Source organism: Lepidochelys kempii, chromosome 2 (assembly GCF_965140265.1).
Source record: "Lepidochelys kempii isolate rLepKem1 chromosome 2, rLepKem1.hap2, whole genome shotgun sequence".
Taxonomy (NCBI): Eukaryota; Metazoa; Chordata; order Testudines; family Cheloniidae; genus Lepidochelys; species Lepidochelys kempii.
The window spans coordinates 120,656,355-120,683,478 of NC_133257.1; the positions used below are offsets into that span (position 1 = coordinate 120,656,355).

At 44.7% G+C, this 27,124-nt stretch overlaps 2 protein-coding genes across 5 annotated transcripts in view; one reads left to right on the forward strand and one right to left on the reverse strand.

Moving 5' to 3' along the window:
* The first annotated feature begins 8,728 nt into the window (after positions 1 to 8,728).
* Positions 8,729 to 27,124, forward strand: part of FOXC1 (forkhead box C1) — a 41,788-nt gene continuing 23,392 nt past the window's right edge. The window contains exons 1-2 of one of the 4 annotated variants that reach the window (XR_012157349.1): positions 8,729 to 10,594; positions 23,050 to 24,035. Coding sequence is in view for 1 of the 4 variants with exons in the window: in XM_073332191.1 (XP_073188292.1) it covers positions 8,757 to 10,364 (1,608 nt within the window). In the remaining 3 variants the exon portion in view is untranslated. Of the gene's footprint in view, positions 10,979 to 12,073; positions 12,313 to 23,049; positions 24,036 to 27,124 lie in introns of those variants that run through there. The other 3 variants (XR_012157348.1, XR_012157347.1, XM_073332191.1) reach the window with 3 other exon arrangements.
* Positions 24,346 to 27,124, reverse strand: part of GMDS (GDP-mannose 4,6-dehydratase) — a 550,304-nt gene continuing 547,525 nt past the window's right edge. Inside the window, exons 10-11 of the mRNA XM_073332192.1 lie at positions 25,664 to 25,732; positions 24,346 to 24,965 (exon numbers count right to left, since the gene is read on the reverse strand). Coding sequence (XP_073188293.1) covers positions 24,903 to 24,965; positions 25,664 to 25,732 — 132 coding nt within the window. The 3' untranslated portion in view covers positions 24,346 to 24,902. The remainder of the gene's footprint in view (positions 24,966 to 25,663; positions 25,733 to 27,124) is intronic.

A 27,124-nucleotide genomic window follows, 5' to 3' on the forward strand; every position in this document is an offset into this window, starting at 1 on the left:
AGGAAATTTACCTAACTGGAATATCTGAACTGACGATCAATGACACTAGCAATCACTTCATCTTGATGGGAATGGTAATTCCACTTAATTGGGATCTTTCTATGTGATTTAGTGGTTCTTAATACTGCTTGGGGGTTTTTTGTGTCTCAATCTCAAAATGGCTTTGTCTGTCTGCTGCTCTTGAAACATTATCCGTTCTTCCTTAGTAATGACACAGGCAAAACTGAGAAGAGCTCTGTATTAGCTCTAAAGCTTGTCTCTCTCACCAACAGAAACTGGTCCAATAAAAGCTATTACCTCACCCACCTTGCCTCTCTAACAGGCAGAACTGGCTGTTAGTAGGTGTTCAAGGAGCAAACTACCTGCCCCTTGGAGAGTAGCAACAGATTCATTCTCTATCCCAGTACATATGGTACTGCCTACTACCTCTGTGAGCCTGTCCAGTATGTCGGAAACTCACTGTGGCCTACCAGAAAGCTTTGTTAATACTGAAATGGTGTTTTCTATTAACAATTCTATTTAATTAGGGCAAAAAGACATGCACCAGGATGTCCCAATTTAGCAATTTCTCATGTGTAACTTATGGCCATAAAATTTACCAGAAAACATATTTATTCATCGACCCACAGATACATCCCACGCTCATATGTATAAAACCTGATTTCAAATGTATGCATTAGCTGAGATGCTAAGAGTCTACTTAAAGGCTACCAAACTAGACACTTAAAAATAACTACTTTAAAAAAAAAACCTATCAGATTTTTTCCATATGATTCAGTAAAAGACAAAACCTGTGTTTGCAATTACAAAATGAAATGTTTCCAAGTTGATAATCTGATTATTAGAATTAGGTTTGCAACCTCTTCCTCTGTGCAAAGCAACAGAAGTAAGGCAACTCAGGCTCAAGTGCCTTCTCACCTTACTTGTACCTAAAGATAAGGCATCTTCCCCTACCACAGCTGGGCAACCATTCTCAATAGGACTTGAACTTAGCAGGTATAAGTGGAACAACAAATCAACGCTCCTGTCAACTGCTGGGTGAAAAAAAAAAGGAGCTAAAATAATTTGCCAATGGTAAAGAGTCACAGCAACAGTCACTCTCTCCTAAGACGGAACAAAAAGATCAGTTAGAAACAAGAGAACAGCAATATCTCTAAAGCTTCTCTCCCTCTGCTTTAATGCAAAACTTCTGTCTAGAACCATCCGGCCTGCCTTCCTGCTACAGATTTAAAGAACTAGTACACATATCCTTAAGGATGCAGGGAGAGGAGAGTTGGAAAAAGTGGGGAGAAAGTGGCAAAGTACTGTGGGAGATGGATGATACCTTCTTCTTACCTTAATTGTTAATATGTTTAGGGCCTAAAAGTAAGAATCCAGATAGCTCTATAATTTAATCTTAGCCTATCATAACTACAGATGCTAGTCTTATCCTCCAGCAGAATGTTCCTTGCATTAATTATATGTTGCGCTTTAAAAATCCTCATATTTTCTGTGCTTGTTGCCTTTTAATTCAGTGTCCTCTTGCTCCAGCTTTATGGGAAACGGTCAATAGGAAGGTTCAATCAACTTTTGCAATACCATTCATTATTTTAAATTCTTCTATCTTGTCTTACTCTTTTCCTTTACAGATTAAACAGTCTTAGTGTAGCTAGCCATTTTTCTCTGTATAGACACCTATATGTGGATTCGGTCTACTTATGTGCAAATATAGCTATTTGTGTTTCTGTGTAGCTATGTGTGGGCAAAAATCTGCATGAATCTATGTCTGCGCATAAATGTTATTAAATCTCTGTGCTGGAAAATACGTGTACGTGTCTAAAGTGTGTGTACGTGTACGTGTCTAAAGTATGTGTCTAAAGTATAAATACGTATACGTGTACGTGTCTAAATACATAAAGGGTATGTATAAATGCCTCCCTATATGTAAATGTATGTGTCACCATCCCCTGTAGTTGCCAGAAGAATTTAGCTCTTCATTAGTGCTCAGTTTTCTGAAGCCTTTTTTTCTTTTCTTTTCTTTTTTTTTTTTTTTTTTGAGGTTCAGTGTTTAGTCATTGGGAAGAAAAGGGGGAGGTCAAAACACAGAAGTACATTTTCCTGGAAACTGGCACGTTTCCTTTGCAACTTTTATTGGCTAACCTGTCCACCAAAGCATTCCTTGGCATTGCCTAGAAAATAATGGCCTTGCCTTCCTGTAGTGTTCACTTTTAATAACTAGAGTTGTTTCAGGAAGTCTGTGCCTTTTGGCTAAAATTCAAGGTTCTCAACAAAAAAAGAGACTGGCCTAAGGATTTTTTTTTCCTCTTTGGGGTAGGGAGAAGGATGTGGGTGTCATCGATGGGTGGATGTTGGAGGGCAAGTGCTGTAATGAATTAATGAGTGGAGAGGCTGGGTTGTCTGCTGTTTGCTGGGTTTGGGTATGCCTGGAGGGCGTTGAAGTGGGGGAGCAATTGGTTGATGGGGTATTTGGTTGGTGTAAGACAGTTGGTCTGGGGAATTCCTTGCCAGTGTTGGAGGATGATAAGTGTGCAAGAGAATTTGGACATGGGTAGGCAGGATGGTGTGTTTTGGTTGAGGAGGCGATATATATTTTGTGTCAATATAGTTATGTTGGCTGGTGTGTGTTTATGGGGGCAGTGTCCAGGCTGGGAAGGAAGTGTAGGCTAGTGTGGGGTGTTGGGATGTTGGCAGGAGGTGAGTGTGCCTATGTGTTTGTTGCAGGGAGCGCTGAGAATCAAATAAATTGGTTAGTCTCTAAGGTGCCACAAGTCCTCCTGTTCTTTTTGCGGATACAGACTAACATGGCTGCTACTCTGAAACTAGGGAAGAATGAGAGAGAAGGTGCAGGAAGTAACATAGTTTATCCAACCGTTGGTGAGCGAGGCAAGTGTGTTGGATTTACACAGAGCTCGTCTTCAGCTCTGTGGAGCTCAAAGCTTCTCTCTCTCACCAACAGCAGTTGGTCCAATACAAGATATTACTTATTACCTCACTCACTTTGTCTTCCCTCATATCCTGGCACCGGCCCCCCTGCAAAAGAGTAGGGAGGAATGGCCAGCTACGAGCGCAGGGGGAGGCCAGTCATACGGAGCCTGGAGGGGTTGGGGATCTCATAGCTCACCGAGGCGCCTGCTCAGCGACATTGCTTAAATCCTGACTTTACTGCCACTTGCTGCTCCTCCGGGAGCGAGGAATCGCCGGCAAACACGGGAATGGGGGGACAGCGGATCCTGTAGGTGGAGCTGGAGGGAAGACGGCCGTGCTCATGAGTCTAACCGGGCCCATCAGGGGGCGCTCCAGCCACAAGAAGCGCCTGAACCAACCGCACAGGTGGTCGCCAGCTGGGGAAAAAAGAGCAGAGCGAGCGCCCTGGAGACCCAGAGGCTCCCAGCCCGCTGGGCGGCTGCATAGGCAGCAAGTCCAGCCCCAAGCCACGTGCAGGAAACGGGACATCATCGCCCGAGGGAGGTAACCGTAGCGACAGGATGTGTGCCCTGGACGCCTCTGGTGAAAGGCATAAAGAGATGGGACTGTAATCAGTTCAGAAATGGGAACTGGACTCGTGTAAAAAAGCAGATGGATTTGTAGGAGCTGCTTGAAGTAGCCACAGGAAAGGAACACCCAGCGTAGAGCCTCAGTGTATCTTTCTGCCAGGCGATAACATCTGAACTTACTGCTTCCATCTCGGTTTACTTTCCGAGACGCTGGTCTCAATGACTAATCCCCTAGGAGGGGCACTTGGCAGCATCCCTTCCGCAGGTTGTGAATTTGCAAATGCTTGTGAGGAGCGTCCAACTTCCCCAACAAATAACTCTAAGAGGGACCTGCCTGCTTTGGCTTGACTCACTGAAGCAGGGGTGCTTTAAAACAAATCAGTCAGTATTAGCTTCCCAACGTGTGTGTGTGTAAACTCACTGACTATTATAATCAGAGACTGACTGCAAGCTTTCTTTGGTAGCCTACCACTGAACTGCCTGCCTGTTATCCACTGACTTGCTAAACACCTATCACTCCCAGACTTCACCAGCGAGGAACTGTCGCTTCAGTCTCACGTAAATAAATCACTGGAAACAAATAAGTCTCTCCCTTCCCCATCCCCTTCCCGCAATACGGGGAGGAGAGCAGCAGTGTCCGCGTGTGTGTTCAGCTACGGGATGCTGGAGATCCCAATGGATTCAGCCCCCCTCCACCTTTTCTGCCTCTCCCTAGAGCTTCTGAGAGACAGAGAAAGGAAGTTAGCAAGGAAGGAAAGGGAATACAAAAGAGACAGGGGATGGACCTTGAAGAAAAATAGGAGATAAATTCAGACCTGGATATTTCTCATCTTTTTAGGAGATCTTCCCGCAGATATTAGCACTTTGCAGATGCCAGGGTTAGAAAACGCACTGGGTTATTATTTCCCCTAGGAAGTTGCATTTTTGAAGTTATTAGACTTGCATTTTAATAGCTAAATAAATAATTAAATAAAAATCCTGGAACCCATAGGCATTGTATGTGTTTTAATGATCTATTCATGTCATCATTCAGTCGCAAACTATTCTTCAAAGAACAATATTTTTATAGAAAACCAAGTAATATTTTGCCAAGACAATTCTTGTGGAAAGATGGGAAGCACCGTTTGCAAAACAATGTAGGGTCTCGATTTTTCTTTGTAGATTGTTAATTGTATATACTTTGTAGACTTAAAATGCAAGTTATTCCGTTTGTGAAATAAATCACCAATTACTGTCTATCAAGCTAAAATGAAAATTCACTTTTTCTTCAACTGGAATAGAAAGCCAAATGATGCAAGAGGTTTTTCATTATTATTTAATTCAGATGATAAACTACAAAGTTTTCCCTGGATTCAAAAACTATCGAGCTACACAGTTACAACAGGCAATAAAATGAGCATATTATCTCATTAAATTTGATTACTTTGCCATCAAAACAAACTTTTTCTGGAGTTCTCTTGCGTTAATTTTTTGCGCAAAGGTCAGAAATAATGTATTTGTAATAATCACAATATAGATAGGAAATTACCTATTCTTAGCTGCAACATAGATCGATTTGAGCAGGTTTAATTGGGACAATAGGTTTTCAGCTGCTGAGCCAGGGTATATTTTCACCTGAAAGCATATAGTTCAGTTCACTCCAAATGACCTGCACTTCGGTTTGGGAAACATGGAAATCCTTATCCTGAGATTCAAGGAGCCGGGATTGGGTAGGGACATAGAGGTGTGAATTGCAGGGATACTGCAGTGATGTTAAAACCGACAGAGAGAGAGAGAGAGAGAGGTGAAGCTCTGAGTAGGTATAAACATAAATAGCCTCAGTCTGAAAAACGTTTCACCTCTAGGTCTTTGAGCGGAGAGGAAACCCTTCAGCAAATTGTTTGGATCCACCTGTTGGCTTTACCCACTTTAAATGTTACTCCTTCACCGTGTTGCTATTGATATTATCTTTCCATCATCTAAATAAATAAGGTTAAGAGTAAATGCAACAAACGCCCCCACAATGGCTTGACTGCCTTTCCACAGCTTTAAAAAGGACGCTGAATAGTTAATTCCAAGAGGGATTTTGGTTCCACAATATACACGATTGTTAACCTTACTCAGCCGATTTCGTTTCTGTCCCACACCAAAAACACACCCCAAAATGTTACTCTTTCATCTAGAGGCCATGGTGGGTACGACAATAAATAACAAACAAACAAGACATCTGAAATTCATTCCTGTCCCGCACTTAAGTATGTAAAACACAAACACAAATTACTTTTCCTGGATTGTATCCAAAATTAAACCGGTCAGAAAACTGATCTTTCTGCTTCTATAAAACTTTGTTTTTCCTAAAACTGTTTGCGCGTGCCAGTTACTAGTTTCACAATGGCAGTTTTTGTACCTAAAGTAGAGAACCACAGTGCTGCTGCTGCTTTCAGATGTGTAATTTAACACACATTAGTTATTGCATCACTGCACAGTAATGTAAGAGCGTAGCTATTGCAAAATATATTAGATGCAATACAACTGGGATTAAATAATCCCAATAAAATAATAAAGAATAATTAATAATCTAACTTCAGAATCATGAGCATTAAACCTACACAGTATCCCGTTATATTTATAAGTCACTGAAAGATAGGCTTTTTGAACAGAACAGTACAATGATTAGTGGGAATGAATGTGAAATACGTGGAAATCGTTTTAACTGCAGGTAAGATCGTGGGAAACGCTGGGTGACCTGGGTTCTATCGATATGCGTTAAAATGCTGTTCTTTCTAGCAAAGCAAGTGAGAGATTTTGAAGACACAAAATGTCGAAACTACATCGAAACTAATGCCTAGGTCAGTGCCACTGAGACGATTAATTCGTCAGTATTTGGGGGAAATGTAGAATTGGACAGGAGCAGGTGAAAGGATTCCAGAAGATCAAACGCAACAGGTAAAACTGAATAATATAGTCACCATTGAAGGACTTATTTTTATTACAAAACTAGAACAGTTACATCTGAGTAGGAAATGGAGGAAAGGTTAGAACATATCAACTTTCTCGCCGTTTTCCATCACTTGTTTTAAATTGATTAATTATTCGAGGGAAAAGGCTTGACTTGAAATACTACCAAGCAAATCACGTTCCCTTAACACCGTCACGTCTCTTCTACCTGTTGTGGTTTGGAGCGCAATCAATCACTGTATAAATTGAGGAAAGGGGGTTTGAAATCAGTGGAGCCAAAAGGGTCTTGTGACTCATCTTCAGCGTGAGAGTTTGTCACAAACCCAGGGGAGTGTGAAACTCATCTCCCACAAACCACATGTACTCAAGACCATTTTTCCTTCACAAGTTCCCAAACGTCTGCACTTCAGCTTGTTCTATCAACTGACCCACTGTTAACTGCAATGGGAGTGCAGAGGTAGAAAGCAGCAGGCTAAAAAAAGGGGGAGAAGGGCTGGATTTCAGTCCAATCAGCATCTTTAACCGCTGTCACTGTTCAACCCGCAGACACTAGTCATTTCCATTAACGATGTTCAAAAGTAAGAAAAATGACCCTCCTTGTTTCCCGCAGCTCAGCCTTAAATCCACTTTAAAATGTCAATCCAAACATTTCTTTACAGCACAAGTGTTCTTTCAGCCATTTAAAGAGAGTCGGTCTTAGCAGAAATTAAGTCCTGATAGTCAAACCGTTAAACAATTTTGAACACACCTATTTTTCTCTTGTCAACAACGCACCTGTTATGCCACTGATTCCGCGGGCTGCAATGGCTTTCGCACAAAAGTATGCTCGTTCGAGCTCTCTCTCTCTCTCTCAGCAAAAGGGGGGCTTAGCCCATCAGACCCCAGCAGGTTACCTGAACAAGCCGGTTAAAGGCACGTACAAAGACATCTGTCTGTGTTTATAAACAGCACAGGCAGCCGGCGCTTGCTTTGCAGCCTGACAGAGGAAAGCCCTTCGTGGCCGATTAATAAAAAGGAGCTTTGCAGGACTCGTCAAAAGCTTGTCGAATGGAATCCCCTCAGAAACGCGTGCTCAGGCAGCTGCCTGTAAGGAGGCTGGTGCTGGTGGGGAGTGGGTCTCTCTCGCTTCCCCTTTCTCCCTCCCCTTTCTCCCATTTACCCTGCCTGGTGGGAAGATGGGGGTGGGCGGGTGACACCGACCTTCCTTCGCCCCGGGGAGCAGAAAGTGAGCTCTGAGCACGTGCACACGCGTGGAAGTTGCCTGTCTACAGATAGATCTGAAGAAGGTGAATGTGCGCGAAGGCGAGGAAGGGTGTTGGAGAGGCGAGGAACACAGAGCGGTGTCTATCGGAGCAGAGGCGGGTGAGCGGGCGTGCAGCGGAATCGTCTGTATTTAGGTGTATGTGAAAAGCTGCGTCCTCCGAGAGAGCGCATCTGCGTAGAGGACTAGGCAAATGTGTTGACAGAAATATATAGGTATGAACGCACGGCCTGTAACAGGAACGTGTGTATGGGCAGGCCGGTGTACGTGGACAGCCGATCTCTGCTCTGCGCATGGGAGAGGGAGAAAGGCTGTGGCAGGCGTGGAGAGCGATAGGTACTTGCGTGTGGGGGAGAGCGTGGGCCAGTGTGTGTGGCCAGTCCCAGAGCTGGAACTCTCGGTCGGGGCTGCTGCTGCTGCGGCTCCAGGGTCCCCCCCGCGCTTCCCCCCGTTCAGAGCCCGGCTCTCCCTTCCCATTGGCCGCCCGGCCTAGGCAGGGCGGAGCTCCGCCGCCGGAGGAGGAAAAAAAACAGTAAGTGCGTAAAAAAGTCCTCGCCTTGGTGACGGATGCTCAAAAGTTCAGAAGTTTTTCCAATGCTTCCCAAAGCTGCCCGCGACCGAAAAAGAGACTGAAAAAAAAAAAAAAAAGAAAAGAAAGAACCACCCCCCAAAAGAGTTGACATCGGGAGACCGGGAAGGTGGATATTTGTAAATTCCCCTTAGAAAGAAACCACCACTTTTGTCCCCTCCTGGGCAGAGACAACGTGTTGCCGATCCCGGTGGAGCCAGGCGCTGGGCGTGTGGGAGCCGCTCGGCCCAGGGCGTTTATTTTGGCATTGGAAGTGGCTTTCTCCGCGGCAAGCACTGGTGTGGAGTGCGGGGCTTTTGCGGGTGCCTTTTACAGGCCGAAGAAGAGGCGGCTTCCCCCCCCCCTCCGCTTGTGTGCGAGGCCGGGGGGTGACTGATCGCCGGCAGGACCTCGGTCTGGAGGGGCCGGGGGGGGGAGGGAGGGAGGGAAAGTTGTTTGGTCCGGCGGGGAGGGTGCGGGAACCTGACGGGAGGACATGCAGGCTCGCTACTCGGTGTCCAGTCCCAACTCCCTGGGAGTCGTGCCTTACCTCGGCGGGGAGCAGAGCTATTACCGGGCCGCTGCGGGAGGGGGCTACACCGCCATGCCGGCCCCGATGAGCATGTATTCGCACCCGGCCCACGAGCAGTACCCGGCCGGCATGGCCAGAGCCTACGGACCCTACACCCCGCAGCCGCAGCCCAAGGATATGGTGAAGCCCCCCTACAGCTACATCGCCCTCATCACCATGGCCATCCAGAACGCGCCGGACAAGAAGATCACCCTGAACGGGATCTACCAGTTCATCATGGAGCGCTTCCCCTTCTACCGGGACAACAAGCAGGGCTGGCAGAACAGCATCCGCCACAACCTCTCGCTCAACGAGTGCTTCGTCAAGGTGCCCCGGGACGACAAGAAGCCCGGCAAGGGCAGCTACTGGACGCTGGACCCGGACTCCTACAACATGTTCGAGAACGGCAGCTTCCTGCGGCGGAGGCGGCGCTTCAAGAAGAAAGACGCCGTCAAGGACAAGGAGGAGAAGGACCGGCTGCACCTCAAGGAGCAGCCCCAGCCCCGGCAGCACCCGCAGGCCGAGCAGGAGAGCGGCGGGGCCGGGGGCGCGGCGGGGAGCGGGGCCGGCTCGCAGCCGCCGCCGCCGCCGGTCCGCATCCAGGACATTAAGACCGAGAACGGCACCGCCTCTCCCCCGCAGGCCGTCTCGCCTCCCGGCGGGGGAGCAGCGGCCCTCACCAGCGCCGTGCCCAAGATCGAGAGCCCGGACAGCAGCAGCAGCCTGTCCAGCGGCAGCAGCCCCCACAGCAGCCTCCCCTCCAGCCGCTCGCTCAGCCTGGAGGCGCCCGACCCCCAGCACCAGCCGCCGCAGCCGCACCACAGCCAAGGCTTCAGCGTGGACAACATCATGACCTCCCTGCGGGGCTCGCCCCAGGGCGCCACCGAGCTCAGCTCCAGCCTCCTCGCCGCCTCCTCCGCCTCCTCCGCCTCGTCCCGGACCGGCATCCCCCCCTCGGTGGCCCTCGGCAGCTACTCCCCGGGCCAGAGCTCCCTCTACAGCTCGCCCTGCAGCCAGGGCGCCAACCCGGGCAGCGGGGCCGCGGGCGGGGGGACCTACCACTGCAACATGCAAGCCATGAGCCTGTACGCCGCGGCCGCCGCCGCTGGGGGAGGCGAGCGGGCCGGCCACCTGGCCAGCAGCGGGGCCAGCCCGGTGGAGGACCCCCTGCCCGACTACGCCATGCCCAGCAACAGCAGCGCCTCCTCGCTGGGCCACGGCAGCTTGAGCACGGCGGCCGGCCACCAGGAGGGGCACCACGCGCACCCCGCCGCGCACCAAGGGCGCCTGGCCTCCTGGTACCTAAACCAAGCCACGGCGGCGGGAGACCTGGGCCACTTGGCCAGCGCCGCCGGCTACCCCGCCCCGCAGCAGAACTTCCACGCGGTGCGGGAGATGTTCGAGTCCCAGCGGCTGGGCTTGAACAACTCGCCGGTGAACGGGAATAGCAGCAGCTGTCAGATGGCCTTTCCCTCCGGCCAGTCTCTCTACCGCACCTCAGGGGCTTTCGTGTATGACTGCAGCAAGTTCTGACCAAAACCAGGCCCGGCGGACAGCCTCCCCCCCCCCGAACAATACAGAGAAAAGGCCAAACTTCAAGCAAGGACTAGATCTTTTCTTTAACAAACCAAGCCGCCTCCTGCAAGCAGCGAGCACCCCAGTGAACTCTCACATAGTTTGTACAGAGACAGCCAAAAAAAAAATAAAATAAAAATAAGTCATGCCTTGGTTTGTTAAAAGGACAGTGTTACTCCAAATAACACGTAAGTTTTTTTATTGCTTTTGAGAAATACTCCCTCCCCTCCCACTCCCCCATCTCATAAGGTATTATTATTATGCCCTGTGTTTAAAAGAGGACAAAATATGCAGTATAGATTACAAGCTTCCCCCGCCCCCCAAGGACTTGTTTTAAAATGTAAATTGCGATATAGTAATTTATTTTTAATGTGTAGGTGGATGTTGTGGACCAAACGCCAGAAAGTGTTTTCCCCCCGAAAACGGACATTAAAAGTGCCTGAAACGTTGATTTTTTTTTCATTATATATAAAAAGGGAAACTGTATTAATCTTATTCTATCGATTTTTTTCCTGAAAATATTCTGAGGTATTGCATTGTTTGTTTATTAATAAATTACCATTCAATTGGAATACCTTACACGTCTGGATACTTTCATACATTTTTTTTTTAAATGAAAAGACTTCATGGCTAACATTGGCGATGGAACAACTCGTTCCCCTCCGCACAAATCCCAACGACCGCTTAGAAACTGCCAGGTCGGCCTTTTTCGCTCTCTTCTGCAATATGTTCCACTTAGTCAGCTTGCTTTATTCGCTAGGAAAAGAAAATACTTTCCCAGGGCAGCTGTAACTTGGCAAATAAACCAACACATTTTCTTAGCATTGATTAGACAGGACCTGGGATATATTTGGCCATGCACAATAGTATTACAACGTTCCATATTTAATATATGCTTATATTGCTTATAGGGATATCTTAAATACTGTCTCCTATATATGAGAGGTTTCAGATAGCAGCCCTGTTAGTCTGTATTCGTAAAAAGAAAAGGAGGACTTGTGGCACCTTAGAGACTACCAAATTTATTTGAGCATGAGCTTTCGTGAGCTACAGCTCACTTCATCGGATGAATGAATGCAGCCGATGAAGTGAGCTGAAGCCCACGAAAGCTTATGCTCAAATAAATTTGGTAGTCTCTAAGGTGCCACAAGTCCTCCTTTTCTTTCTCCTAGATATGCAATTTTCCCTCTGGGTTCTGTGTGTGTGTATATATATATATATATATGTGTGTGTGTGTAATATGTCTGTATATATCACTCACGTATCTAATCGACATAGTACAGATTTTATATAGGAGACATTCTATAATATATCTCTAAATGTAATGAAAGCATATAAAAGATCTGTGCTCTATAGAATTAATAATTATATATACACACATATTAAGCAAGTTATGTAATATACATTTTAAAAGTACAGTTTTTAATCCTTTGTCTTATAAAATGAACCAGTTATTTAAAAAACACCAACAACTCTTCCCTTCCCTGCCAACCTCAGCCCAAAGCTGTGACTTTTTTTTTTTTTTTTTTTTTAAGAACGTTGCTGCTTTGTTGGAAATAACTAACTGCTCTTCTGAATAAAATCATTTTAGGAGGACTTTGTATGGGAGAGTTGTTCTTATGTATTTTTTTCTTTCCCACCCCCCATTTCTTTCTTTCTTAATTCAGAAGAAAATACCAGGGGAGATGACTGTTCCAGAGAGTGATGCCTTGTCAGATAAAGAATTTCGCCTTCTGGTCAATTTACAATTAGTTCGTAGGGGCAATCAGGATCACCTTCTCTCTTTGTAAATAACTAAGAAAATGTAATAAATTCATTAGCTTAGAATGAGCCGCCCTGTCAGTCAGATTTTGGAAGTCAATTATTTGATTACAGATATTTAGGGCCTAAAGTTTGCTTTAGATAATACAGTTTCCTATCAGCCGTTCTTATCAAAAGGCAACACTTAGCAGTAATTGCTGTTGCATTGTTAAGGATTACACTGTAAATAAATGCAAGGTAATTTCAGTAAAATCTTATGTGGCTTCTGGGTCGCCTCTCCAAAGCAATCACCTAAAATTTGGAACATTTTATGTTCAGCTCGAATAAACGGTTCGATTTTTTTTTTCACAGAACAGGGGTTTGGAATATATTTAATATAACTTCCTACACGCTTTCTCCCCCCTCCCCCGCTCTAAATAGCTATTGTGTATATATTTACGCAATATAGTTTGCCGATAAAGATGAAATTGAGATAACAAGGTTTTGTTTATTGTAAAGCACAGCAACAACCAAGTATTTTTCCCCTCAGAAGTGATACAAAAGGTTGCATAGCAAAATTCCTAGGCTTGTTAACTTTATTACTGAGAAAGTTACGTTTACTAATTTTTAGATAGGAATAGCTTGATTTTTAAGCACCCCCAGGCTTTAAACAGGTGCCGATTATTTCGTGACATAAATGTTTTTATATTTGTAGCCTAGGCTGACCAGAATGAGATCATTCCCTGGAGGAAAAGATTCTTTGACTTACTTAGAAACGGAGGGATATTTCCACTCTAGCTTTTCAGCTCTTTCTGTTTTAAAGGCAGATCAGAAGCATGGCAGCAGCAAAACTGTGTTTACCATGGAGCTGTCTGTATGGTAATTTCTTTGACTTTTTTCATTTAATTAACTTAATTATAGGCTGTACTGAGATAATTGCCTGTGCCATTTGTCTGTTAGACTCTGTTGCTTGTGATTGTTTTAGTTGGTTAAAACTAGGTTGCAAAATCTTCAGTTGTTGTCTCAGCGGTCTGCAAAAATAAAAAGGGGGGGGGGTATAAATAGCACAGCAAACCACTGTTAGCTTTGACTGTTTAATTACCCATTGGATTGCGAGCGGGGTTAGTCGGAGGGGCAGTTTGAACAAGCGTAGGATAATTACTCCTACTGTCAAAGCAGCCCAGGGGCTCTAACAGAGACGACCCGCATGCCCCGAGAGTGGCTAAGCACCAACGCCTGGTGAACAGGGCTATGCTCTTTCTCTCACTGTCTCTCTGAAAATTGGCGTTGCTGGCTTCTGTGAGCTGGTCCAGGCTGTTGTTGTTAATTATTTACTCATCAATTGCCGCCTTCTTTTGTTGTGAAGACACACGTGGGCTGAGGAACCCAGCCACAGGTGGAAGGATCAGAGACATTTCGTTCTTTACGCCTCACAGATAGTTGGACTTTGCTTCGTTGTGTTCCTAGCAGCCCTTCTTCGCTTAAACAGGAAAAAACCAGGAGCTGATGTTTCAGACGTTTATTCGGTGCTGCTCCTTTGGGGCTGCGTGACGTGACTGTGCATTAGATGGTAGCAAATGAAAACATCTCAATCAGGTATTTCCATTGATTTGTGTGTGCACGCGCGCAGTTGTAATAAATACAAGGCGCTGGCAGTGTTACTACAACGTTAAGGCAAATGGCTCGCTCTCATGCCGTTTAGGAAGGAAGAGGTGCCTTTGCTAGCCACACTATGTTTAAAGGCGGAAAATGAGAATGTAAATAATATTAGTGGGTGCTTAGAGTCTCCCTGGTAGACAGTGACTCAGGGCAACTTGGCGAAGGTTACCTGGATAGGCAGCTAGGTAATATAATTAGGTGCTCTCCTACTGTTGATCAGCTGTTCTGATACAACTTTCAACCTAACGTTCAGAATAACGATGGGAAGGAGGCAGAGAAGAAAAAGTTGCTTTTTGGCCTGTGATACGTTGCTGCTAGTAAAAGCTAAAAGGCTCAGAGACGATTGGGAGTCTTTGTTAGGAAAGCTTTTGGACTCTGGCAAATGTTGACGGGTTCTTCTGTTCAGTTTGCTGCGTTTCCCTCCTTGTAGGCAAACGTTTTGCCTTTAGGACATAAACTTCCAGCAGTTCAGAGATGGAGCCCAGCTCAGAACAAGCGATCACCCTTGACGTTTATTCAACCAATAATAGATTATTTCTTCTCCCCCCCCCTCCGCCGCCCGTGAGAAATAGGAAAAGCAAACCATACATTATTATACACGATAACCACCCAGTAGCGATCGGTCTGACACAAGCTCAAGTAGAGTATCAAACCCTGTAATGAATTTGCAAGGAACTGGAGCCAGTGAAGCAGATGAAAGATGCATCTGTGAACCCCTTGCATCTGTGGTGTTATCCTTCAAACAGAGTGGGCCACATTCTGCTCTGCCATACATCCCGGGTATCTGCCTTAACTTCAGTGGGGTTGAGTAGGTAAATGGTTAGCTCAACGTTTGTGTCAGTATTTTTAAGTTAAAACTAAATTGGAAAAACACTGTTAACTACTTGCTTTTCTCTCGGGAAAAAATTGTGCTTGTTTTTGACCCTAGATAATATTGTATTTTAGCTGATTGAATATGATTATTTCCTAATTCAGCAGTTAAACTAAGCCAAAATTAATTTTAAATTGCATTAAATAGAAAGGGAAAATGCTCCTTTCCTAGATAATTTCCCTCTTATCTTTTTTTTAAAAAGTTTGTATATTTTTCACATAGAGAAATGGCGCATTTAAATAATTTAAAAACCTTGTTGAACATATTTACATTTATTTATCCTCACATGCCAGGTAAGAATAAAACTGAAGTGGACGGTAGATTTTTGTTCAGAATGCAATATATTTGTTAACATGATCTCAAGGCTTTACTGATTACTCGCGAAGTTCAGAAAAAATACATTTCAAAGGAAGCTTGAGAATATTTTTTTCCATATGTGGACTTCAACATCCTAATCTTCGCATGTTATTAGTAACCCTTGTGCTTTACATCTTATTCAAATCCTTTTTAGTTCCAACAACAATCTCTCTTTTCCTTTGTTCTCTCTTCCCTCCCCCGAAACGCTAACGCTGAATTAAGCGAAGGTTGTTTATGGAAAGCCACCCCAAGGCTTCAATTATTTTGTGTTTCCAGTTACACGTTCTAACACGGGCCCATATTTTGGGGCAAAGATTTTTAACGTAACCAGGCACTTAGTATTAGGATATGGGAGGGGGGAGGGTAGTGTTCCGAACTGGTGACTTATCACGTACACCTGAAGGCTAGTTATGCATTGAATAGGAATCAATATATGTGTCACAGGTATGTGTGAGTGTGTACACAGAGAGAGCGCTTACATGACTTTTAGAAATACTTGCTCCAATGACAGTGTGTTGAGTCATAGCGTGCCCTCCAAGTTTATCCAGATTTCACTGAATTTTAGAAGGAGGAACTTCTCGTTTAAAATGTCCCCATTATTTTAGCTGGTTCATTTTTGTTCTCTTTACTATTCAGTCCAGTTCTCTCTTTTAAAAAAAATTCTTATTTTTAAGACGAGTTCATTAATAAAATAAGTGGGTCAAATACATTTTGCGATTCTTGGTAGGTGCTTGAAGCATATATTTAAGTGTATGTGTGTGAGAGGGATGGATGGATGGTAGCAAGATATGGCTTTATCAGGGCGGGCGCGAGAAAGCTGCTAAACAAGATCTAGCTATATATTCAAAAGCATAATGCGACCGCTCACCTTTTTCCTGGATGGAGTAACAGATGTAGTGGAATAGGACCATTTTCTGTGCTATCCGAGAATCTTCCTCGATCATTTTTATCTCTTCCAAATGTCCTCGCCCTCTTGCCGTTTACACCAGCTCTGTGTGTGTTTGCAGAGGCTCGAGCTCAGGAGCGTTTTAATGTGCGGGCAACTGTGCACAAAGATAGCGCGGTGGTGGGATGAATTTTGTCCCTCCAGGTTTAATTATGATCAGGCTCATAAAGCCATTCTCCTCTTTCCAAAGTCATAAACAAACGTCGCGTTAGGTCGCGATTGATGGTGTCTCGTACCATAAAAGCCGGCCAGGTCAGGAAGGAATAAAATTCAATCAGAGTTTGCGGCATCATTTTTCAGGGGGACGGAAAGGCAGAAAAGGAGACGGAGGTCAAGGGAGAGGATGTCACCATTTCACAACACACCGGAGGTGGAGGAGGAGGAGGGAAGAGCTAATGAGCGATTGTTTTTATCGAGTGGAGTCTAATTTAATCAAACAATCGCTAGATGGGTGGGGGAGGGGTGGACGACTAGGCCTGGGAGTTTTAAATCCCAGCTCTTTGGGTTTCAGCGCCTCTGAGCCCGCTCTTACCCATCTTTACTCGGGTGATTCCTTTATTCCGTGGGGGCCAAAAGGGTGAGGAAGTGTAGGAGCTTGCAATTCTCTAGTACAAGAAAGTCTGGCTGTGTTAAAAGTGTACTAATCGCGTGGGAAAATAAGTCCGAATGATCCAAACCGTGACAATTTGTGGGGACAGAAAACTGGATTGGGGTTTACCAGTGATCGGTGAAGAAGAGTTCAGTGATTGATACAAAGGAGAAAAACAGTCTTATAATTTATTTTTTTAAAATGGCTCACTGGACAAAACAAAACCCTACACAAATCATTATGTGAGTGTTAAGCTCTCTTGGCTTGCTAGTGGAGACACTGCTCGGTTTTTGTTTTGTTTAAAAAAAAAAAATCCAACCCTCCACGCCCTCCCACCATTGTTTTCCTTTAATCATGAACATAATTTTGTATGAGCTGTCCTGGTGTTAACACGGGCCAGTTGTGCTGGGTTCCGATTTAATAGTTGTCTGATCCATTTGACAAAGGCCGCTTCAGCTGCTGGGCCGAGTTTTCCTTCAGTGTCATGCCGGTGTAAACGGAAAGCAGAATTCGGCCCAACCGATTAGAAATAATTGGGGTGGGGGCGCTAGTGGAGGGAGAGGTTTAAGGGGGTATATTATTGCTCAGCCCCGCAGCATAGGCTCACCGAGTTCAGCACTCCCAGTCCACGAAAAATCAGTGGAGCTGACGGTCCAGTTATGGGGTGTTGTTTTTTTGTTTTGTTTTTTGTTAAAGAAAGATTGAAAGGACAAACACTAGAAAAAGAGATTAGGAGTGTAAAATTGAAGAAAATGGACCATATCCGCCTTACTGAAAACAAAAAGCCGGGCACGAAGCATTCTTTCTTTTGTTACATTTATTTCCAGACATTCTATTAGTTGCTGGGAGGAGACCTTCTGTTTTGTATTATATATTATATATAATTTGTTTACTTGACGTTTTCCCTGACTGACTTTAAATTTGCTGGCATATTGAGCATATTATGGGAGACTGAGGGCAGCTGGAATTCTAACTGTATGTATAACGTGCTGGGGTGAGTGATGCACAGATGCCCATACACATATGTCCAGGCTCTGGGGAGGTGTCTCCCACAGCTTCATCCCTGCGTTTTGGGAGTGAGACACTGCTATTCCAACCCAGGGAGGCTAGTTCCAATTCCTGCTTTAGTCACTGTAACAATGACTACAAACGTTAGTTTGTCCCTGCCAGGAAGGCGAGATCTCCTCCAGCTCATTTTCCTCTGGACTCAAAGCGGGTTAACTATGCCGAACACACTTACTGCTGCTGAGAAAACGAGACCCGAGTTCCGTGGGCGGCCCGCACGCCAGTTTAAAGTTTCCTAGGGCTGCAGCTCGTCTGCAATGTTGCAGAGAAAAAGCAGTCCAGGCAGGGCCCAGGCACACGCTCAATGCGTGTCCCTTTCTTTCAGCTCCTGCGCATCGCTGCAGGGAGCTCCTTGTGCAGCAGCCCTCTCTGGATTTTCCTACGGACTGAGGAGAGTTTTTCCCGGAGAGTAGTGGGGAGAGCAAGAAGAAAATGTAGCGTGTTTACGCTCTGGTCTTCTTCCCAAATCAGACATGTAGGGGGCTCTTTATTTTGCAACTTGTCTTCTTTAGTTTTGTGCAAAAGAACAAATGCATGTCTCAGCCACTTCTGCCTGCAAAGGCCAGAGCTTGTAGGTCACCGGCTGGATGGGAATTGGGTGGTCGGCAATTTTTTTGCCCCCTAAATAAACACAGCTTGAATCGACTTGGGTGGGCAGAAGGGAACAATTTGTGAGCCAGGGAGCGAGCTCTGGGCAGGCAGTTGGCCCGAGACTTACCTGCTGGAGACTTTCACCTGACCTTTAGCTGTCAAGGGGCTGCTCAATATATTACCCTGAGTTCAGCTCAACTTTCTTTAGACTGATTTCAGCAACAAATTTAAAAAAGACAGCATCCCTTCCCCCTTTACCTCTGGGAAAAGAAAGCAGGAAAACCAACACATATAGAGCCATTAACTGAAAATAGCTGCATTTCCTGGAGTATAAAAGATACTCAAATTATTGCGCTCATGATTGTATTCAGGATATTATTACACGTATTATATATGAATAGACAGGGCATATCACTAAAAATACATGTCTGTAAAAAAACAAGCATTCGATTTAAAACAAATACCAATGCAATTCCTCCCCACCCCCAAGCTTCTTGGAATTTATTTAGTTGCCAGAACATCTCTGACTTTTTTTAATAAATAGTTGAAATAAGGAAAACATTCTTTTTCATAGCACGATAATGTAAAAATACTGATATCGTCCGAAGCAGAAGAGAATTGTTTAAATAATGTCAGTGCGTGCAAGATTTCCTAGTGTAAATACGTTCACACTGAGTTTAGGTTTTGATGTAAGTTCTGCTAGCGTTTTTTCTGAGTACGTGAAACAGGGCTGCAGCTGCAGGATAGAGCAGGGACATTTCCCCTCTCCCCCCCTTCTTCTGAATAGTGTTAGTTTATGAAATGGAAAAACTAGTAATACAGGGACTGTAGTACAGGATAACAGCCACCAGGACAGAAAAAAAGCAAGCGCCCTATTATTTTTCAGTAGAGCACTGACCACAGTTTCCCTCCTAATATGTAATGATTAAAATATTCACCACCAACAATTCTAAAACATTGTCCCTGAAATGGAAATGCTATTTTTTAAAAATTGCAAAAATACACAACTTTCTCCCCAGGGCTGCCTACCTCCCAAGAAACCAGTGGAGGGAAGTGACACAATTTCATTAGAAAGCTTGCAAGCAGATTTTGCTCTTTAGGCTGCCTCTGTCCACGCTAGCTTTCTCTCCCCCCCCCTCCCGCCCCCCAATACTTGCGAGGTGGCTGTTGGTGTTTTTCTTACACCCGACAAAACGTTGGAGCGTTGCCTGCTGTAATGAGCCTTTCTGGGTTTGTTGTGTCTGGAGAGGATGCTCCGCCAATGAAATGTCAGAGGTGAAGGGGGGTCACAGGGAGGCAGTAGGCTCAGGCCTGGACCAAGCGGTCCCGTAGCTCTGATGCTGCTGAAGGGCAGGAGTAAAAGTGCCGAGGGCCAAGGACTGTTGGAGATCTTTCCTTCAGTGCCTTAAGTCTATGGCACCCAAGCCTTTCCTCTTTCCCAGAGTGGCTGGTGGGGACTCCCCCCTTTTCTAGGCCCTGCAGAAGAAGTGACAAGCCAAAAGGATGAGCCAGAATCTGCTCCTGTCTCCACCAGAAAAGAGTCTTCTTTATTTTCACAGGAACATGAGGGAACTCCATTCTCTAAGGTTGATGATTATTTTTTTTTTTAAATCTCACACTTTAAAAAATCGATCTGTCTCACCCTTCAGTCATGGCTGCCTTCAGCATCGTTTCTAATCACCTATTAGTTTCGGGGGCGGGAGTTGTGTGTGTGCGCCCACCGGAGTGTCACATATCCTTTAGCTGATAGGGTAAATCCTGGACTGCAATGCGGGGAAGTTTTTTTGGTTTGTTTGTTTGTTTTTTTTTAAGGAAAGATCAGCAGATCTCCCCACCCCATGGCTTTGGCTCCTCTAACCTTATAACACTAACTGTTTTCTGAACAGTAGTAGTAAGAAAAGGAAAGTTGAGAGAAGCTTGTGTGTGTATATATATGATCACTGCTGGGCCCAGATTCTGATGTTACACCAAGAGCTGGCAATCCGAGATCGGAACTAGGCCCTGGCCCTGTCCTTTTCCAGAGGGGAAAGGGGCTTGAGCTCTTGTGCTGAGCGCTCATGCTTTATCAGGTGCAAATGTTTACAAATTGCCCCAAATGGTCCAGCTGGGCATTGTTATAGTCTCATTTTCCTCTCTCAGTTAGGTCTTATTAGCTACTGTCTGTACCTTGTGCGTCTGTCTGTCTGTGTAGTGGTAGGAATCGCCCACAGAATAACGCTCTCTGAAAGATTTTGTTTTTGAATAGTGATAAAGAGACACTTGGAAGGAGAGGAGCTCAGTGAGTAGAGAGGAGCCGCAGCAGCAACTTTGAAAATGCACTTTCGTCCTTCTGGACAGTGCAACGCAGGAAGCCGGGAGTGAGGCTCACTAATTAAGACACAAGCATTTTCCGGCGTTCAGCTCGGGTTGGGCTGTTGCTGCAGGACTTCAACCCTCACCCGCAATCTCCGTGCGCTGGCAATTTATTAAAAGAGACCTTAGCTGGTATAACTCGTGTTTTTATTCACTAGACTTTAACAAGTACAACCGTAAACAACAGGGGAAAAGTGTCAGAGCCTTGTTACAGCCAATGCTTTCATGGGGGGGGACGCCAGGAAGAGTGAGGCTTTTCTGACCCAAAATCGGTAACTTTTTTTTTTAAATGGCAACCCCATATGTTTGTAACGTTGCGCCCAAGGCTACTGGGGAAACCTAGGAAGCCTTGGTAGCCTACAGTTTGGTGTAGCAATGTAGTCGTTTATTTCCACCAACACACGGGGCCGAAGTTATCATGGAGCGAGGCGCAGACGCCCTAAGCTTTTGATTGCGCGAGGCCTCTGCATCCCTGAAAAGGGGAACTGGGCAACGGGGCGCAATTTGTCCTCCTAGCACAATCCTGCGCTGAGATTTCGACCGATTCGCGGATCTCTTCGAAACCGAGCGGCTGGTCCTGGTTTAGGTTCAGTTCTTGCACCGCCTATTCAGGCAAGCCGCCCGTAGGCTCCACAGGGCCGGGCGTTGTAGCGGGGAATGCAGGCTCGGGCCCGCAGGGTGGGAAGAGCTCCCTTGGCCCTGCTCATTGGCTCGCAAAGGACAGAGGCTGGGATGAGGGTTTGGAGTCGCTTCCTTTTCTAAACGCCGTTTGCGTTTTATTCCCGGTACTCGTGGACACCCACTAATCGACGCAAATGGCAGTCTTGGATGAGCACAGACTGCGCGGGCAGGTTCATAAGTGTGATGAATTAACCTCAGCAATTACCCTTGCCCTTTTTATTAGCGAGGATTTTTTTTTTTAATTTAGATCTAAAACGCCAATGGGACAAAACCATGCAGCTATAAATATACACATATTCTTACAGGGAAAAGGGTGTTTATACATCTGTGTAGGTAAGATGTACTGCGTGTCAAATCAGCGTACAAAACTTCATTGTATAACTGGCGCCTGGATATTAGCGAGCTCTCTTAAACAGCTCTACAAAATGAGTGAGTCAGTAATATCGGTTAGTGAGCAGTAGATTAACAGGAGGACAATGTAGTAAATTACAATCACAGGCCATGTCTTCTCAAATTAACAACAAATTGAACCCTTGCAAAATTAAAAAGCACGGTTATAGACGCCTAGGGCTAGTTCTGAAATACAGATGGCGTTTTGTCGATTCCCCTCCCCTCCCCACCCCCCAAAAAAAGTAAAGGACGGGAACACTTCGGTTTCTCGGTTCAAGTTGCTGAAGAAAAATGAAGATGGGGGAGGGGGAAACAAACCTTCGCAGCTTGTGCAAAATAGTCCAGTGCGTCTTTATAGGTACGTTAACCACTATTCAAACGCAGCGTTTCTTTAGATGTATATCAAAGCATACCAGCATTACAGATTTTTCCCCGGAGCAAATTGTCTTTTGTGATACAAAAGCGCCTTGTTTCAAGGAACGCTCCTTGGTTTCGTGCCTTTAGTTACATGTGCCACCAACGAGCTGCAAAACGTTTAGCGATGTGGGTCAGAGCCCTTTAAAAGGGGAAAAGCCGGCAGTGTAGCCCGGCAGCTAGACGCCTTTCCGCCACAACTCCCATCGAGCTCCATGCAGGACCGGTCTCTTAGCCAGCAGGAGCCGCTGAAATTGAAGAATTGTACCTGTGGCGATTGCCCCATCCATGAAATACTCATGTCGTTTTCACCGGCGCACGTGCCACCCATTCTGAAACCACACGTTTGAAAGTTACAGCTTTTCTCAGGAGGAGGAAAGCTCGGGGCGGCTCGCCTGTTCGTTGGAATTACAATGCAAAACCAGGGGCTTTCGTCTACTGTGTATTTCATCTTATTGGTGTGTGTGTTTTGTCTGCAATTGTTTGTGTGCAGAGGGACCCATGAGAGTATAGGTACACACACCTCCATTCGCGTGCTAATTACACACGGTAACAATTAACCAGTGTGACATACCCTAACAAGTATTTTTCAGCCATGTTTAGCCATTGGTGCATAGGCCCTACATAGTTTGTAGAGACTAACTCACAGAGATTGGAGTTTTAAACTTAAAAAATCCCAGGTAGGAACAGCCAGAGCTGTTTAACAGCATTATTCCCCTTACAAGGAAAATTTATGAAAAATAATGGGGGGGGGGGCATCCTCGGGGATAACTCAGGGCAGGGTTTGAGGCTCTGAAGGCAGGGAAATAAAGAGACCCATAAGCTCACCACTATCTAGAAGCAGCACAGAAAGGGACAAAAGTACTTGTCGGACACTTTTTTTCCCTTTAACATATGCTCTTCCATCTTAAGAGCGATTGTATTTTTAAAAAGCCATTTCAAAGTATACGTGTATTAAATCTCCGCTCCTTATTTCTGCCTGTCCTAGAGAAGCCTCGAGCAGACATTGCTACCACTCTGGGATTGTTTCCAATAGCCCAACGACGTTGCCTGTTTCTCACGTCTCGGAATGAAAGCGGGCAGCTTTGCAGCTGAAAAGGCCCGGACGCGATTGTCTTTGCAAAGAAAACACCCTCTCGCTTTCAGCGTCTGAAGATGAAGTGGGCGCTCTGCACCTGTAGGGAGTAATGCAAGCCGATGGGTTGTGTGTATACGGACATCTATTGTGCTTAGACTCCGTCCTGCAGGGTCAGCCTTAAAGGAAGCATCTGTTTCCAATTAGCAGGCTCCGAGCTCCTGCTCGAGACGAACACTGTTCCCGGGCAAGGAGGTGCCCTTTGAGCACCCGCTCCGCGAGGAACAGCCCGGCCCCAAGTTTGCTCCGTATCCCACTGAAACCACCTCCTCACGCACCACACGCTTTTTCCATTACACCTCTGGCAACTGCCTGCCTTTCACACAGGCACACAAAGAGCCTCTCTCTCCGGCAGCCCAGTTACTCCCAAACGGTGACAAGCTCGCTCAAGTCCCCACACATACACGCCCGTCATGAAATGGCTCTTGAATACGTTCAGGACCGTTTCTGGGGCTAATACACACACGATCGCGTTCGGACAGTGGTGCTCGAATCTCCTTGTGCCCCCACCTTTCCTTTTATAGGCTTAGACTGTCCCCCCTTCTAATCCTTATAGAACATTTACTTTTTAAACACACACACAGACAGGACAGGGAGAGAGAACATCAGCGTTCCAGTTATTTGCCAGTGTGTTCTGTAGTTGTCTAAAGGATCTAATTTTTATGTTTCTAAATGTGCTGCCTAAGACAGAAGTCTGGCAAATTTTCGAGACAGACAGTTAAGAAAAGAGTTAATTGCTGGGTGGTAGATCTTCAACCAAAGGGAAATGTATGGGCTCCACGACCTCTGGATAACCTGGGTACCTTGGCACGACATCTTTCAACAATATTTACTTACCTTGATGTTGCTATTTTATTTATTTCTCAAGGCATCTTTCGAGACGGTTGGAGCTCCTGGGTGAGCTCTAATTATAGTCAGCAGAAATGTGAATGGCTCAGTTCTATAGGAATTGGATCATAAAGGTGCTGAATAGGGAAGCTTATTGTATTTCTTCTCTCTCATGCACACAGGAACCGGCGTTTTCAAAAAAACAACCCCCTCTGACTAGTTTGAAAGATATTTGAGCAATTAGAAATTAATTTGCCATGGACCAAAGGCAATTTCACTGTTAAGTTATATCAGTTCAAACTTGGAAGAGTTTAAGTGGTGGAAATGGTACATTGGGGTGGAGGTAAGCAGCAGGAAATCAAAACAAGGAGTGTACAGAAAAGGAAGACTAGGGGAAAAGAGCTGGAGTAATGTTAGTGGCAAAGTTTTTGTTTGTTTGTTTGTTTTTGATTTTCTTTCATTTTAGTTGGGGAGAGCACTAAAATGCACTTCAGGTCCTTTGTAGAAAGATGATTTTTAATATCAAAAGGAAATTAACTGGAAAACCCATCTGTCAGATCCCAGCCAATATATTTCAGGTACATGATGAGGGGAAACAACCCTGGAGATAAACCTCAAATTTAAGAAAGTTAAACAGGAGCAGTAGTAAAGGTGTTTGAGATCTTCTCTTACTTGCAAATTAAAGGTCTGGAAATTAAATGTATATTTTAGACAAGTACATAAAATAAAATTAACTAAAGCCCCCCTAGCATTTTACACCAATTATGATTCTCCTCCAATCGATTATGTCCAACTAAGATGCAGACGGCAGCCTCCACCAACCGTCAGGAGTGATTTCTCTAGGGGAGATGAAGACCATTTGGCGGCAAAGAGCAGGCTCAGGCATTGGGGTTATTCTTCATGAGTTCCACATCAGCTTCCACCATCTCTTTCACCAACTCCTGCAAGAAGGAACAGCATGTGGTGGTTATTCTGGTCTTTTGGAAGACTCAGATGCCTGGTTTTTTTGTTTTTAAGTTTAATTGCCAATCCATTGTGCAATACTCAATGCACTAAAAACAAAACACCCCACCCCTCCAACCCCTCATTTTATGTATTTTTTCAATTATTATTTAACTTGTAGGCAAAAGTTAACTTTGATGTTAACAGCAGCAAACAGAAGTTCAGGAAAGAAAATTCCAGGGGGCTGTCAAATACAGAGACAACTGAGCAGTAATTTAAAAAATACCACAATTTATGAGAAAAATGCCCTCCTGAAGGATCCAATATTAAAATAGCAGTGATACGAAATGTAAATGCTTTATTAATAGAAACCTTAGTTTGTTTTATTTGTGCATTTCCATGCTTTAAGTGAGTGCTGTGCTTCTTTTATACTGTTGTTTTTTTCTGCCATGGCTTGGCTTTTAAGGCTGGGACTCTAATTAAAGCTAACTATTTTCCAAAATGTTCAGCACCACAATATTCAGTCCAATGATTATTACAGCATTCAATCCTTCAATATGAGCAGCTGGATTTTTAAATAGCCTTCATTTAATCATTATTGAAACTGTAATTTCTCTTTTTGTTCACCAGTTAAGAGCTTCCCTCTTTCCACAACGCAACACAAACAGGAATAAAACAATCCAGTAAGAGAACTTACATCAAAAGTGACTCTGGGCTTCCAATTCAGTTTTTGTTCTGCTTTGGTACGATCTCCTTGAAGAAAATCCTGGGAAAAGGAAAAGAAAAGAAACATTGTAGGACCTCTTTATGTGTTCCTTGTTGCAGTGTGTAAGGTTTGCCATTGCACTGCGTGCTCCTTATCTAAAGCATCTTGAGGCCCCCAGCAGCTGTAATTTGTCTTTAAAAGAATGAAGCTAGACTAAAAACCTTCAGGCTAACGAAACCATTGGCCTGACTCCCTTAACAGGTTGCAGTTGAGGTGGAAAGGTAAGGCAAGGGCCACACAACTGCTGACAGCTATTGTCTAGCACCACTTATACAAGAGACTCCTCTGTCCACACACATTTCCTTGCAAGTCCTGGGCTAGATCAGTGTCATTACAGGCCACACTTAGAAACTCTGACAAAAATCATTTATTTGTGATTGTGCAATTTCAGTTAAAGCTCAGATGCCTATAAATCACCAGGATGCACATTTAAGAAACCTTGCACAGGCCACTTAAAACGTAAGGAGTAATTCTTCTTTACATCAAACCTTATTGACTCTTTAATGGTAAACCCTTTACATTACATTGCCATATGGCCTGATCATACTACTAAGAGAGCTGTTTCAAATTATTGCATTTTTTCCCCCTTTTGGTTAAACAGAAGTAAATCACAAAGCAAACATGACAACTGAAATGTTCTCTTTCAAATAAAAAACATGTGATCATGGAAGGACTGTGCTGAATGGCTTTTAGAACCCATGTTACTGCATTGTTATAGGGCGGCGATAGCAGGTCCAGCAGATACGTGGAGAGTGAAAGCTTTTGGCACACTATTTTTTACAAGAAGTAACTTGAACATCCACATAGAAACTCCCCTGAAATAACAGGTTTCAGAGTAACAGCCGTGTTAGTCTGTATTCGCAAAAAGAAAAGGAGGACTTGTGGCACCTTAGAGACTAACCAATTTATTAGAGCATAAGCTTTCGTGAGCTACAGCTCACTGAAGAAGTGAGCTGTAGCTCACGAAAGCTTATGCTCTAATAAATTGGTTAGTCTCTAAGGTGCCACAAGTCCTCCTTTTCTTTTTCCCCTGAAATAGTACATTACAGGAACCCAGACACTGTTAGGCTTGGATCATAAAGATGTGGTTGACTATTTAAAGTGCCACAAACACAAACATGCTGCATCTCTAATGAAACGGAAAGATATTTTGTTATTGTTTCTAGATTAAACATTAGTTATACAAATATCCCTTTGCTTGAATTTATGTACACAGCTCACCAAAAACACAATTCAAAGCTTTCTGTATGTGAAAGGATGGGGTATAATTCCACAGCTAATTGTCTTCTGCATCTTTGACGTGGGGAGAAAAATGTTTGGGATAAATTCTGCCCTCATGTTTGACTTCCGTGATGTAACACAGCAGGATTTGGTGTCTCTAAAATTGGGAAA